Consider the following 16,620-nt stretch of genomic DNA (forward strand, 5'->3'; position numbering starts at 1 on the left):
AGTCCCTCTTAATTGTACAAGTAACCATAGTGGTGTAAAGTACATTGAGGGAGTTTTATATAGCTCATCTGTATGTTCAAAGTAAAGGTACTCTGTGTGTAAGGCAGTGGCCCTAACCACTAAGAACACACCCCTAGGTAGGCCTCTCATGTGACCCTTGCTTGGCGCCCAACAAGGAGGGAAACATGGAGGACATGATGACCATCCCAGCATTCTGCATGAAATAATTACGTCTACTAGTAGTGACAGGTTCACATCAAACGCATGCACCATCTTTAAACCTAGCCAGAAATTAGGTTTTAATTGTTTTGTTGCTTCTACTTTCCATGACAGTGCGCAAATATTTTTTACCGCATTGTCATTATAAATGACTTTACAGGTATGTCATATCGTTCCAGTCTATGGCATCATTTACCTAGTTATAGGAACAGCTGACTACATGGAAAGCATTTGTAAAGGTTCAGTGTTTCTAAGCAGCTGTACGACATTTCCTGTCACAGAATTCTTATCATTTATTCTCAGGAAATAGAATTACCATGTGCAGCGATCTCTCACTAGGTTACAGTCATTTCTGTCTGTAAAGACGCTGAATATTCATGTTTTCCCTGCACTGACAACTAATCAAGATGTGTGAGATTACCTGAAGTAACCAGCGCCCGACCACACCAATATTATTGCTTTTCAAACTTTAGAACATATAACATGTATTGAAGTCATGTGTTTGTGCTTTTATATTAAGTACTTTCTACCGCCTAATCTTTTAACCACTTCGCTTTATTGCCCCCTTTTAGAAGAAGAAGACACAACATATACAGCGTATGTGTATATATATATATATATATACACCCCTCACATTTTTGTAAATATTTTATTATATCTTTACATGTGACAACACTGAAGAAATTACACTTTGCTACAATGTAAAGAAGTGAGTGTACAGCTTGTATAACAGTGTATATGTGCTGTCCCCTCAAAATATCTCAACACACAGCCATTAATGTCTAAACTGCTGGCAACAAAAAGGAGTGGGGGGGTGACCCTGTCAGTGCTCAGACCATACGCCGCACACTGCATCAAATTGGTCTGCATGGCTGTCGTCCCAGAAGGAAGCCTCTTCTAAAGATGATGCACAAGAAAGCCCGCAAACAGTTTGCTAAAGACAAGCAGACTAAGGACATGTATTTCTGGTACCATGTCTTGTGGTCTGATGAGACCAAGATAAACTTATTTAGTTCAGATGGTGTCAAGCGTGTGTGGCGGCAACCAGGTGAGGAGTATAAAGACAAGTGTGTCTTGCCTACAGTCAAGCATGGTGAAAGGAGTGTCATGGTCTTGGGCTGCATGAGTGCTGCCGACACTGGGGAGCTACAATTCATGCTGGGAACCATGAATGCCAATATGTACTGTGACATACTGAAGCAGAGCATGATCCCCTCCCTACGGAGAATGGGCCACAGGGCAGTATTCCAACATGATAATGACCCCAAACACACCTCCAAGACGACCACTGTCTTGCTAAAGAAGCTGAGGGTAAAGGTGATGGACTGGCCAAGCATGTCTCCAGACCTAAACCCTATTGAGCATCCTCAAACAGAAGGAGGAGGAGTGCAAGGTTTCTAACATCCACCAGCTCTGTGATGTCATCATGCAGGAGTGGAAGAGGACTCCGGTGGCAACCTGTGAAACTCTGGTGAACTCCATGCCCAAGAGGGTTAAAGAAGTGCTGGAAAATAAGGGTGGCCACACAAAATATTGACACTTTATGGCCAATTTGGACATCTTAACCTAGGGGTGTACTCACTTATTTGCCAGCAGTTTATACAATAATGGCTGTGCGTTGAGTTATTTTGAAGGGACAGCCAGCAAATTTACACTTATACAAGCTGTACACTCACTACTTTACATTGTAGCAAAGTGTAATTTCTTCAGTGTTGTCACATGAAAAGATATAATGAAATATTTACAAAAATGTGAGGGGTGTACTCACTTTTGTGAGATACTGTGTGTGTATATATATATATACATATATATATATATATATATATATATATATAAAGGAGAAGGAGGAGTCTCGCTCCATAATTACCTGCACTTAACCTCCCTGAATTGGGCTCTGATTTTGTCATGATTTTTCACAGATTACTGCTATCAGATTGCTTCATTCCTGGTACACTTGCATTTCACTGGTTTCGTTTCAGCATTGGTATGTTACAAAATTAGTGTGTTTTTTTGTAAAAGGATTTCTTCTCATCTGCCTTTTCATGCTATCCTTTTATATGATTTGAATGTTCTACACACAGTATTGTTAAGCCTAACACAATCACAGTTACTTCCTGTACTTTCTAGCTTCAACCTCCCTGAACTCTTTACGAATACGTCAATATTTTCGTACAATTTCATTTTTCGTTACTTACGGTATTCATACATCATATTTCGCATCTGCATCTCACTTATTTCTTACTTTTTGCTTATATCCGTAGTTTCCAATTTCCCATAGTTATTATTTCTACATATCCACAGGACTTACATGTCCAAGTTTAGGCGCAATCAATACAGGTGGGTATTTCCTCAACCTTTATAGTCACACATTATAATATATTCAAAACTTTCGGGTCTTATCCCATACACGTCAACTTTGTTGTACTGTACATACATCATTTATCCTGTAGCTTACGGCATTACACCACTACAGTTTTCACCCGTCCCGCTTACGGGTACCTACAGATTGAGATGTTCATTCATTAATTGACTTGTTTGGTGACAAGTCTCCTCATCCGTTAACACATACATCATACGTTTACGACATATTGCAAACACTCATACTACTTACCTGACACATTTTCAGGTAACTAAGGCCTAAGTTTACGGTGTTAATTTTCCTGGTATGCTTCAGGTAACTCAGCATCTATGACACTCAAAGACTGACACGCTTTCAGTCCTGTGCAACTTGAGTTTTCGTTTGCTAACTTACCCACTATCACCATAGTGAGTCCGCTCGTTGCACCACATAACTCACACTTGTACACATTTTGAAAAAAAAAAAAATATATATATATATATATATATATATATATATATATATATATATATACACACACAAAAGATTTCTTCTTAGTTACATAGGTCATGTTACAGGCTTTGGACATTAAAGAATTTGCCTCCATCCCACCAGGGGATCAGAACATGGTAGCACGCCCTCTCCGAGATCCTGGACCATCTCCAAGCTCATGACCGAGCTACAGCGCAACGGTATCTCATACCCAGCTTTGGCTCATAAAGCTGAACTTTTCAGACTATTATTCCTAGTACCCTCTCTGTCACCCCAGCTCATTTTATACCTGTAAATATTAAGAAAGATATTTTAGACGGTAAAGATGTCAATTTGGCCTCCCTTTTAATAGCTGCCCACGATATAGTCGACAACAAGTCATATGCTTGCGGCGATCTCTCCGTGGTGGTTAAGACCAGGGACCCAGTCAAGTTCCTCCACCCCAAACTTGCTCATCCATGTCTTTATGGACCTTGCTTTATGCACTGGTGCGCAGTCATGTTGGAATAAGAAGGGGCCATCCCCAAACTGTTCCCACAAAGTTGGGAGTATGAACTTGTCCAAAATGTCTTGGTATGCTGACGCCTTAAGAGTTCCCTTCACTGGAACTAAGGGGCCAAGCCCAACCCCCGAAAAACAACCCCACACCATAATCCCCCCTCCACCAAATGATTTGGATCTATGTGTTTTGATGGCTTCATTAAAACAAAAACAAAACTTTTCTTTTCATTTTAGATAGAGCAAGGGAGGGTTACAACCCCTGTCAGATTTTTTTTTCTCTATCTGTGTCCCATTGCAGTGATTTCTCTTCACTTCCTGTCCCATAGCCAAACAGGAAGTGAGAGGAAATCCCTGTAAATTAACAGAATTTCCTGGGGACCCCCACGTCATCAAAACTATTATCCCTATTGGAAAATGTCCCCTCTAATACTTTTCTGGGGACATCCCAAAATTTGGGATTTTCTTTTACTTTCACTTTTAATGGTAATGGTAAACAGAACAAATAGAGAGTGTGAATCTCTCTTATGAGATAGCAATAAAAACTGACAGTCCAATCCCTCTCCACTCTATCCAAACCTTAAAAAAAAGTTTTTCCTTTAGTTATACTTTAAAGTAGAACTATAGGCAACATTTTTCTTTTCATTTTTCATAGCCCAAGGGAGGGTTATAACCCCTGTCAGAGTTGCCCTGTGTGTACCATTATGGAGATTTCCCTTCACTTCTTGTCCCATAGCCAAGCAGGAAGTGAGAGGAAATCCCTGCAAATTAACAGAATTCCTTGGGGACCACCAGGTCACCAGAAATAGTGCTTCCATTGGAAGATTTCTCTATTTTTTTTTCTTGGGATAAACCAAAATTTGGGATTTTTTTACTTTCACTTTCAATGATAATGGTAAACTGGACAAATAGATAGGGTGAATCCCCCTAAAGGGGGCACAGAAAGCAATAAAAAATGACAGGGTTTCTAATCCTTCTCCACTCTGTCCAAAACAAAAAAAAAAAAGTTTTTCCTTTAGTTATACTTATAGTCACTTCCATGAGTGTCAAATTTCTGGTCCCCTGCTGTGCTTTGTGGTTCCTTCTGCTGACCCTATAATAGTGACTGGCTATATGACAATGTCAGAGGTAGATATTTACTACTTTTTTTTTGTGTACAAATTTTTTTTAACTTGTACAAAAGTCAACAATATTACAAAAATGAGCGAGTTAAAGCGGAGTTCCTGTCTCAAAAATGACTTTGGGCCACCCTCTTGCTTTAAATGCCCTAAAAAAACAAATGGATAGTCCCGATTTTTTCCTCCCTCTGCGACCGTGGCCCGCGCCATCACTTCCTGCTTGCGTTACTCCTGGGAGCTGAACGTCATCGCTCCCAGGAGTCAATGTGCCTGCACTGGCCCCGCTCATCACTTGCGATGCAGGCGCGTCATTCCCTGATAAACAGCTTCTGGGCATGCAGGCGCATTCTGGGATGAAGAGGACCAAAGAGGATGCCCTGGCTTCAGCTGCCCACACCTGAGATGGCAGCACTGGACAAGAAATTTTCAAGGTAAGTATTTCTTCTAAAAGGTAAGTGCGACCTGGGACAGTTCAGAGGCTATCCATTCTGGAATGCTCTAGGCCTGACTGTCCCGGGGGTATTTTTTTCTAAAAAACTTTTCTGAGGGCGGAACTCCGCTTTAAGAGAGAGAAGCATTACCAATACAACCTACCGTATATACTCGAGTATAAGTCGACCCTAGTATAAGCCGAGGCCCCTACTTTTACCACAAAAAGATGGGAAAAATGATTGACTCGAGTATAAGCCTAAGGTGATAATACAGGGCGGCGGGCATGGTACAGGAGAATGCAGGGTGGCAGGCATGGTACAGGATTATGCAGGGTGGCTGGCATGGTACAGGAGAATGCAGGGTGACTGGCATGGTACAGGAGAATGCAGGGTGGCTGGCATGGTACAGGAGAATGCAGGGTGACTGGCATGGTACAGGAGAATGCAGGGTGACTGGCATGGTACAGGAGAATGCAGGGTGACTGGCATGGTACAGGAGAATGCAGGGTGACTGGCATGGTACAAGAGGATCTGGGGTTGTGGGCATACTACAGGAGATGCAGTGCTGTGGGCATGGTACAGGTGGACCATGCCCGCAGCACTGCATCCCTTGTAGTATGCCCGCAGCCCTGCATAATGGCAGGTAGTGCAGCTGTTTCACTTACCTGTTCCAGAGGCGCCTTCATTTTAAAAATGGCGCCGCCCGGCGCCGACACGTCATTGCACACGCGCCGCCGCCGCTCGTATACGTTCGGCTATTCCCGGCCAGTCCCGAGCGGCGGCGGTGCGTGCGCGGTGACATGTATGCGCCGGGCGGTGCCATTTTTAAAGTTTAAGCACGTCGGAGCAGCCAGGGACTTTTTTTTTTTTTTTCTTGACTCGAGTATAAGCCGAGGGGGACGTTTTCAGCACAAAAAAATGTGCTGAAAAACTCGGCTTATACTCGAGTATATACGGTAAATACTTTGAAAATGTTGAAGCCATCAAAACACATAGATCCAAAATCAGAAGCACTATACCTGAATCTAAGGTACTGAAGAACATCTCAAACATAATATACATGCCAACATATAAGGTTTTAGTAATATTTAAAGTGATCTTATGCCTGTCTAGAAGCTAAACATGATAGATAATAGATGGTTGAGAAAGGAGAGTAACTCCTCAAAGAAAAAGGTGTCTATGCTCACACCTGGGTTCCCATTTATTATTAAAATATGACATTAAGGTGTGTAGAATATGAAAGGTTATCTCCATAACCATTATAGAATCTGTTCTGGCTTTATTCTGTGGGATAGCAATATCCAGGGTCTTCCAATGAGTGCCATGACCCAATGAATAGCTACACAAATTGTATGAATGAGTGAGTTATATCTGAAATGGGAGTAAAGAGTAGACAATTGTTAGCCTAATAGGCCTGCCCACTATGTTTTTTACTCACTGTCATGTAACCAGTAAAGCCATCATATGGACTATGGAAGTTGCTGGCTCTACTTTTCATTCCATGAAATGCCCACTATCACCAAGGAAAACTCATCCATTTTTTGGCAAACTGGATCTAGCTTCTCACAGGACCAAAAAATATGAGAAAGAGAACTAGGGGAGGAGTAATCTCTAAAGCGAGTAGGTGATACAATGGGAACTATAGCATGAAGTTTTGCAGGGTTAAGAACCACCTTGTAATCAACTTCACTGGTTCTTTGACCGTAGGTGACCTAGTATATTTACGAAGGTTGGTCAAACATTCGTCCCATTTCTCCGCTGTCAATTGGGATTCACAGTCTACTTCCCATTTATCCATATAGGGCAATTTTATCTGTGAATCTGCACCAGCCATATAGTTCTAAAAGGCTGTGATGAGACCTTTGCCCCTTGGAGCGTCTTGACATTTTTTTTTCAAAGTAATGTGTGGAGTAAAAGTACCGTATCTGAAGATATCAGAAATGCTAAGACTGGGGAACACTTTTAGTTTGTTGAGGGGACGAAAGGGTAACAAAAGTTGAATTATCCTGGAAATGGGACCAAGAGATCATGTTTTGAGATTTCCACCAGAGAATGTCTGTATCTTGGAAGACTGCTTTGTGAATGGTCCTACAGTCTTCTGGGACTTATGTGTGTCCCAGAAGGCTGTGGGGGGAAGGAGGAGGGGGCTGAACTGCGATCTGACCTGAAGTTAGAGCGGGTACTTGCCAAAACCAGATACCCGCTCCCCCCCTTTTGGGTGAAGTTTCGCTTTAAGTTATTATGCTAAATGTGTTAAGCTAAAAAGTTTTTAATACTACTCAAACTTGACAATAACTCTATGACAAATTTTTTGGATTGACAATAGTTCTGAGAACTAAGAACACACAAAGTTGCATATTCCTAGTTTTCTGCTGCAAGACTAATTAATGTTTTCAAACCAAGAGGCATTTTATGTGTGGATTCAAAAAGTTGTATTGTCATGAAGGTTAAAAATCCAGTCTCTATATTCCATTAAATGTAGAATCAATAGCACAAGTACAGACTTCTGTAGGAATGTCAAAATCAGGCTTTCCTGAAATCCAGAAGATAAAAAAGAATACATTTATAAGAAGTCAAAATAAACTTACCCAAGCATATGGGAGGGCCATATCAGTGAAAGAAGGTGGGAGTTGGGAGTAATGGTTGCAGCATACGCAGTGTTCCCATCCTTCTATCTGTGATGCTGAGAATGGGTCAAAGATGTCAGGAAAGGTTTTCCAGTTTGTCATGAACTGGGTGGCATTATCCGGACATGTGACCATGCCTCGGGAAGTGTTCCGTTTTAGGTTGCCAGATCTGTCCAAGGAAGCACAGTTCACCTCCACAGAACGTTCTGCTTCTTGTCTTTTCCTAGCAATGTCCTTGGTGGTCTTTTTCTCTTGGGATTTACCCAATTTCATACACGTCACTAATGTTTCCTCTTCTTCCTCTTCAATGTCTTGGGTGGGAGCTTAAAATGAAATGTTGTATTGATCAGTACCCTTTTATGTACAATCATAACAGTAGCGGATTGGTTTTGCTGTTTCTGGTCTTTAATGAATAAGTGCGCTTTTTAAATAACTCACCCGCATACTTCAAAATACAAAACAGTACCGCTCTCCTATTAAATCAGAGCCCCAAAAACCTAGGCCAGCTTGTCCAGGGGCTGGTGCACTGGCCGTGTTAAATACATAATATCACTATATGGAAGGGGTGATGCTTTGATGAAGACATGGGGTCCTTTTTCTTCATGATGGGTGTGCTCCTCCTGTGCAGGATTTCCCAGTAAAATGCACTAAATACACTCATTCCTACTGGCTAGTGAGGCAGCCTATCATAATAATGGCCAACAATTATGGTCTGGAACAGGAAGGTATGAGACAAGCCCTGAACAAGAAGGCATTGAGCCATGTTAGGGATAAAGCTAACCTTCTCTGTGCACAGACTTTGTGAGTAAGGGCACCATACAATTTCCTTATTAACCACTTTACTACTGCAGTACAGTTTAAAACAGTGTGCAAAATCCAAGTATACAACAAGCTGCTCCTTTCCTGTGTCAGGTATCCATGTCTGCAAGTGTGGTGCAGCCAAAAGCTCGTATCAGCTCCACCACATGTGTGCTAAATGACTGTAATTGCGCTGTCTTCAGACAGGGCCGATCACAGTCAAAATGCACAGAGCCAATTAGAGTGGCTCTGAGCTATGTGAGTACTGTAATGGAAAATCTCACATGGCAATTACAAACAAGAATCTTTCCATTCACAACAGAGGAAGTGAAGGAAGGGGAATTTCATGAATGAAGGGATCCTAGCAAGCATCATATTTAAGATGGAGGTTTAAATACATTTTAAATCACATAGATCTTCACAATAGTACACAATGAATGGCTATGAATAAAAGCAATTCATTAAGTACAATTGACGTGATCGTTGTGATTGGTCACAGAGATCACATGGCCCGGTAAAACAATCTACCGGTGGACACAGCAGGTTACAGATCGCGACACAGCATGGCCGCTAGAGTGGAGGCGTGTGACTAGGAGGACGTCATATGACGTCCACCCGGGATGGGAAAGTTCTGGATTGGCCATCGTTTTATTATAGGCAGGATTGGAACCAGTTAAATACCTCCAAAAGTAAGCTCCATCCCTTTCAAAACAATGATATAAAATGAATTTAGATACATGATCAAGTAATCGTCAGTCAAACTATCACAGCACTGAAAACTGAAATAAAAATTAGCCTGGTAAAGAAGTGGTATACATATACAGGCTAGTACTCAAGTGAATAATGAAAACCCTTACTAAATATAGAAACGCTTCACAGTGCATGCTTGTGATTTTCTGGTGTGGCCAGGTGAGGCTTCTGTTGCAGTTTTCAGGCAAGTATCTTTAATAGGACGAGCTAAGGCATATACAACTCATTATAGAGCAACGTAAGTATTAAAATGTCATTAAACTAAAAAATGCCCTAAGTGTCTATGTCAAGGATTCCCAAACTACGGCCCTCCAGTTGTTCAGGAACTACAATTCCCATCATGCCTAGTCAGGTATGTGAATTTCAGAGCCTCATGGGATGTGTAGTTCTGCAACAGCTGCAGGGCCGTAGTTTGGGAATCCCTGGTCTATGTGTTTAGAAGTATTTTCTGGACCTTGATGCAGAAGCTTTATGTCCTTCATCTTGGTATAGTTAGTAAATAACTGTTTGATCCTGCAATTTCCCTAGACTCCCCCTATTGTCTGTGGTACCAATATTACAGCTGACCTCTGGCCTTTCCCTCGCCATTCTCATTGTCCATTCTCTGCTGTATCAATAAGGGGAGACCATTCACTTCCTCCTTTCTCCTCTGGAAGCTGCCCCAAAATACCACTTTCATCAACTTGAAGGGTGGCTCCAGATGGTTGAAATACAGCTTCTCCCTCTCTCCTGTTTTCTGTCCCACGTATCAGCTTGCAGGGCAGCTCCATCAAACATCATCCAATAACTGCAACAGCGCAGTTGTGCAACCAAAAAAAAATGATGTGAGTTTCCTGGAGTAACATTGGCAGTTACGTCTACAGCTTTCCTGCTTGTTCATTGTTGGATTGACAGATGACCAATATAAAGTACTGGTAATGGGTAAGGCATGCAACAACAGGATTGGCAAAAAAGGATGCAGGAGGAATATTCACACAACAGAAGAAAGTTACTATTTATCTGGTTCACAAGGATAGTATTTCCTCCTCAGCAGCACCAACGCCTGCCAGATATTCATTGAGCTACTTACATCCGGTTTGAACTGAAAACACAGTGCCAATGTTGCACTGAAATTCCAAGTCGTGTTAGCCCGTCTGAGTTCTTCCATGCTGAACTACAGAACCTCTTCCTTATATCATGGAGATGAGGAGAGGGGCTGTATTCTGACAACACTGCATGGGATTTCAGTGCAGCAGAGGCAGAGTTGTTAGATCAAATAGGAAGTAATGAGCTCACTGCATTTCTGGCAGGATCAACATATGTTTCACTTTTAAGGAGAGAGCATATGAAAACATGTATGAATTGATGGATGCACTGATAAGGTTGTCCTTTCGCTTCAGAGAGATGTCAGATACTTACACTGCAACAAAGCATGTCTAACATCGTCATTGGCTTTCTTTGTTCTGACCATTTTTTGCAATCTTTTTAATGTTCCCATGGATTCTGATTTATTGTCATCCAGTTCCTGATAAAAAATAAACCAGACTGAGATAAGCTTTCTGATGATAAAACCTGTAACAAACTGAGTATCATAATAAAATATATAGAAGGCTCAATGACCCTGTAAGCTACATGTAAAGTCATAAATTACAGAGACCTGAGTTGTTAAATGTTAGTTAAAAAGTCCTTGATGATTTAAAAAAATTAAATAGGTAAGAAAGAAGCATGTAAAGCATGCAATTAGTACTTATCTGTTCCACAGTTCATGCCGTCAAACTCCTCTGAATTAAAAAGAAGCTTGCTGAAAACCCTTAGCATACTTCCCTGTGTGTTGGATGCTTGGTCCCCTGTTGTATTTGATAGTTCCTTCTGCTGACCCCTGTGAGCTATAGTGAGGTAGGGGCTGGTGGAAGGAACCACAGAGCACAGTGGGGAATGCCAACTTCCAACTCCTGGGAAGTGCCAAATGTTGAAGTTTTTTCAGCACATTTCTCTCTTCACTACAGAGACATTTAGCAATGCAGTCAGCAGGACAGGATGGTATTAAATGCTTGCTTTACAGGGGGTTCACTAAATCTGATTTTAAAAAAGTTAGAGAAGCACTTCAAAGAATTACCACATGGTTAAAGGCTGATTTAATAGGAGGAGGTTTTGACACCACTACCATAACCAGTTGCAATATTACTAAGTTTGCTTGCAACTGGAAAGCAGTTTGCAACCCACTACGTATCAGCCTTAAAATATAGTAACTGAGCCCATCCCTCCACTATATCATGCTGATTGACAGCAAGGCTTTGAAACTGTCGATTGTATATAGCTGCTGAGTTTGTTTTTCTGCACAACTATGTCATGCTGCATAGAAAGAGGTGCCATACATGGGGGCAAAAATTCCAGATATCAAAATGTTTGCTGTCTGCATCTCAAATACCAGATAGGTTGCTGGGAAAGCTGGAAATCACTGTAGTAGTTGGTGCTACTACAGGGATAGCCCTATTCGTCTGGGTTCTGTGCCGAGTCTCTCACTCTGCACTGTGCCATTCATCTTTTTTTCGATAAATACAATCCATTTTCTGATTGGACAAGGTGGAGAGGAGACGTCACCAATTTCCAGCTCATCTATTTAGCAAATGATTTGTATTTATTGAAATAAAACCCCCAAGATGTTCTATGAATGGTGGCAGAGTCAAGCCAGAGACCCCTATGGTCAGTGTGCAGAGGGGACGCTATGTGCACAGAGTATAACCCAGGAGATTGTGGCTATCAATGTAGTAGCATCCACTACTACAGCAACTTCCATTTTCGAAGAGGCTCATCTGGTATAAGATATACGTACTTATTTTGTGCCAAGGTAAGAATGCAATACAGGTAATTCCTGGAGTCCAGCTTTAATATGTATACAACACAGCAGGCATTCCATTCAGTTACCCTGAGGCTGAACATCATGATTACATTTTGCTGTGGCTTTTCATACTTTCATAAGAATTCTTTAACATGTGCTTAAGTAGCATTTCTCTTGGTATATCTAATGCCTGTTAAATACAGTAAAACCTTGGATTTATGCTTTGGAGCATAATTCGTTCCGGAAACATGCTTGTAATCCAAAGCGCTTGAATATCAAAGCCAATTTCCCCATAAGAAATAATGGAAACTCAGATGATTCGTTCCACAACCATTATTTCATAGGTCCTTCAGTTTATAGTCCATATAAAAAGATCATAGCAATGTTATAGGTTGTATAACAATAAAATGTTCATCCACAAATGGCGCCTCCACAAGGGTATTTGAAGCAAAATCCAGCAGAAGCTACAGAGTATAAAAGAGAAGAGAGGCATCTCTAAGGGCCGTTTCACACTTGGAGTCCATCAGGCGGACTCCGTTTTTCTCAGCAGGGGATTGATCGCTGTGTGTGGAGACAGAGCTGTCAGGTCCCGCTGTTCTCTATGGGGGAATCAGATGGGAATGGACCGTCTGTCCATTTCCCATCCGATCCCATCTGATCCGATCTGCTGTACAGATGGAAAATAGGGTTTCCATCTGTCCAGATTTGACGGATCGGATCAGATGTCAGCGGACATGTCTCCACTGACATCCGATACCCCATAGAGATGCATGGGGGGACCGTTTAGATCTGCCAAAAGAACTGACAGGCAGATCTGAACGGTCCGCCTGTATGAAAGGGGCCTTAGTGTAGCAACATGGTTACATTTAATAAACGTTTAACATTTAACAACTCACATTGTTTATGGTTAAAAGAGACAAATCTACTGCAAGTAACCCGGCATCTGGGGTAAAGCTGACCATATAGTCCGTCCTCTGTACCGCTGGCTCTCACCGCTGTCATGATCGGGAAGACTACCCTGCAGTAGAGCGATCTGAAAGCGAGGGTTGAAGTGCTCATGGAGCGCAGTGTGGAAGGGATGATGTTGAGGGCGGTGCAGAGGACGGTCTATGTGGACAGCATTACCCCAGTGTCTCCATACTTAGATGTGCCTGTTAATCATCAATCATGTGAGTTGCTAAATATTGTACCTTCATTGAATATAACCATATTGCTACACTTAGAGGTGCCTCTCTTTTATACTCTGTTGTGATGCTACTTGTATATCAACACATCGCTCATTTATCATGTCAAAATTTCTAAAAAAATTTAGCTTGTCTTGCAAAACACTCTCAGACCAAGTTACTCTTAATCCAGGGTTTTACTGTATTACGTTTATCTACTTACGTATATGAAAATATTAAGACACAAATTAAAGTATAACTAAAGGCAAAACTTTTTTTCTTTTAGTTTAGGATAGAGTGGAGAGGGATTAGAACACCTGTCAGTTTTTATTACTGTCTGTGCTCCAATTAGGGAGTTTTATCCTCTCTATTTGTCCTGTTTACCATTATCATTGAACGTTAAAGTAGAAGAAAATCCCACATTTTGAGTTGTCCCCAGAAAAGTAATAGAGGGGAAATCTTTCAATGTGGAAATTAGTTCTGGTAACCTGGGGGACTCAAGAAATTCCCTTAATTTGCAGGGATTTCCTCTCACTTCCTGTTGTGGCTATGGGGTTTATTTACTAAGGCCCTGTTCACACCTGCGCATTTTTCAACTCATAAAACGATTATCTCTGAAGTCTCAAAACGCCCAACAAGCAAAATCCCATTAATTTCAATGGCCCCTGTTCACATATTAGCGTTTTGTCGCCTGAAGCTCAAAAAAGTACATGAGCTTCTTTTTTGGCAGATTACAAGCGTTTTTGTTAGATGTCAATGGCTGCCTCCAAACAGCTGCAAAAAAACGCCTTAAAAATGCACAAAAAAAAAGCCTGGAAAAACACTCAAAAAAAGCCTGAAAACGATATGCTCAGGTGTGAATGGAGCCTAAAGCTAGAGAGTACAAAATGAGTCACAATTCTGCAGAGAAACCAATTAGCTTCTAACCTCAGCTTGTTTAATTAAGCTTTAACAATAAAACCTGGAAGCTGATTGGTTTCTCTGCAGAATTGTGACTAATTTTGCCCTCTCTAACTTTAGTAAATAAACCCCTATAGGTTTACAGGACGTGAAGGTAAATCTCCTAAATTGGTAGGACAAGGATGGCAAAAAATAAACCTTACAGGGATTATAACTCTCCCTATTTCTATCCAAAATGGAAACAAACATTTTTGCATGTAGTTCTACTTTAATGTTGGTCCGATTGGGCAACACTCTCTCATGTCTATGGGTATCTGTATTATTGGTGTCAGCTGGCTATATACTCAGAATAGTACAGGTTTTCTGAAGCATCCTACAATCATATTTGACAGCACATCAGCCTACCAATTTTATGATCAAACTGATCAATTTACCAAGTAATTATGCCTCGTACACACGCAACGATTATCGGCCGACTGATTGTGCGACTTTTGTCCAGTGTTGTTGTGTTGGTTGGAATGTGCCTAGACTGCACACAAATTTTCTCGGCCAACACAAATCTACTTCAGAAGTGATGTCATGTGATGGTTTAATTTCCATGTGTTTTTTCTTCTCTGAGCATGCCCAGTCTTGCTCATCAAATTTTTGTCTGCCGAAACCTGTACTGACTGACGGAAAATTGGCCGTTGTGTTGACGGCCAACAAAAATGTTATAGCCTGCACACCAGATTTTATTATGCCGAAAAGTCGGAGTCAGTTGTCGAAAGCATCATACTAACAAGCTGAAAATCGGCCGATCGGACGTTGGCCGAAAATTCCTGGCCAATAATCGATGCGTGTGTATGAGGCATTAGATGGTTAGATTGCACCATTATCATTCATGCAGTCTACCCAATTTTAATTTTGTACAGTTAGGAATGATTTATGGGATTTCAACAGAGACTCACATGTTTACCGTTATTCAAGAGAACAATTATTATTTTCCCTTTTACATTTGTGATACCAGTGCAGCCCTCATAGGCCTTCCAAGTGTGCTCACCATCTCATTAGTGCATCCATTAGAATTTGAATACTGGTTATGTGCTGGATTCCAGGGCTCATACGGTGGGATCTAGAGTAAACAGCACAAATATGTATAATTTATTAAGCAAGCACACGGTGGTCATTTTAGGAAAAAGGTGTTGATAATATAACATGCTATAACAGGGGTGTCCAACCTTTTGAAGAGCGAGGGCCACTTAAGCGACTTGGTAACCAGTCACAGGTCCCAATGAGAGGATCGGGCAGAAGACAGGTCCCTGTCCAATCTGCATATGCAGAGCGGACACGGGTCCAGCCCTCTCTACTCTATGGGCCCCTGCGATACACTCAGACGGAAGGAGACAGATTGACTTCTGTTTTTTTTAGCAGATCAGATTGGAGGTGGGCTGGTGTAAATAAACACAAGTCCATTTACATCTGTCACTCCATAGAGGTGAATAGAGGGTCCGATTTAATCCGCCTGAAAAATAGACAGGCAGACCCAATCAGACCAATCGTGTGAAAGGGGCCTAATGCTGCCTTCACACTAATGCACTGCGGTTTACCCGCACGGGGGTGCAGCGCAGTGCACCTGTGGCTTTCCTGTGGGTTAGCTGCACTTTGCCATAGACTTCTATTATATCTTTCAGGTGTGGTGCACTTTCTGAAAGCGAACCAAACGCGCAGGTACTGTAATACCAGAAGTGTATGGCTCAGTGCAGGTAACCTGCAGGTTCACTGCGGTGCACCTGCGAGTCAGTTTGAAAGCAGCCCAGTAACCACTGCAGAAGAGATATGCCCATGTATACACTGTGAGTTTAGAATATAAACTAACCTTAAAAATAATCTTCCATTCAGGAGTCTCCCTTGCTACAGATATTGCCAGCTGTTGCTGTCCCAGGCAGAGTGCAATTGGTATCACTCCGCCTGTGACAGGAGGTGGCGCTATACAGAAGCATCGGCTTATACAGCTTTGCTCCATCCACAGCCGCGCTTCCTCCAGCTTCCAGCTCCATTCAGAACACTAATGCTCTGGGATGGTGGGTCGGAAATCCGTGATCTGGGCTTCCTGACCTGCCATCCCAGAACAGGACGTTGCAGGGCAAATCAGCGGGCCAGCGGTTGGGCACCCCTGTGCTATAAAATTATATGGACAAATTTCCACTAGAACACTGTAATCCTAAAGCACTTCTATAAAGTGGTTTTATCGTAGAATTAAGTTGCTATCAAATATAAAGGGAAGATATCTAGAGGAACCTGCACATACCTGGAGCAACCTAAAAATCCCCATTGCTATGTCAAAACCCCAAGGCCATTTTTTTTAAATTCTTTTTATTTCAATATGTGCATAAAAATTAACATTCCAAACAGGGCAAAACTCAAGCACTCACTAGTATTGTCGAAGACCTCCCACCTCTTCCTGCTTCATGTACTTTCATATTGTTAAG

The 16,620-nt window shown here is 41.7% G+C and overlaps 1 protein-coding gene and 1 long non-coding RNA gene across 2 annotated transcripts in view; one reads left to right on the forward strand and one right to left on the reverse strand.

The window, feature by feature from the left end:
- Nucleotides 1–16,620, reverse strand: part of SAMSN1 (SAM domain, SH3 domain and nuclear localization signals 1) — a 178,049-nt gene that overhangs the window by 76,921 nt on the left and 84,508 nt on the right. The window contains exons 8-10 of the mRNA XM_082244679.1: nt 15,192–15,263; nt 10,670–10,775; nt 7,685–8,046 (exon numbers count right to left, since the gene is read on the reverse strand). Coding sequence (XP_082100805.1) covers nt 7,685–8,046; nt 10,670–10,775; nt 15,192–15,263 — 540 coding nt within the window. The remainder of the gene's footprint in view (nt 1–7,684; nt 8,047–10,669; nt 10,776–15,191; nt 15,264–16,620) is intronic.
- Nucleotides 1–16,620, forward strand: part of LOC309545471 — a 960,129-nt gene that overhangs the window by 66,223 nt on the left and 877,286 nt on the right. The window lies entirely within an intron of this gene.

This window comes from Pelophylax lessonae, assembly GCF_965119305.1.
Source record: "Pelophylax lessonae genome assembly, chromosome: 2".
In the NCBI taxonomy this organism is placed as follows: Eukaryota; Metazoa; Chordata; class Amphibia; order Anura; family Ranidae; genus Pelophylax; species Pelophylax lessonae.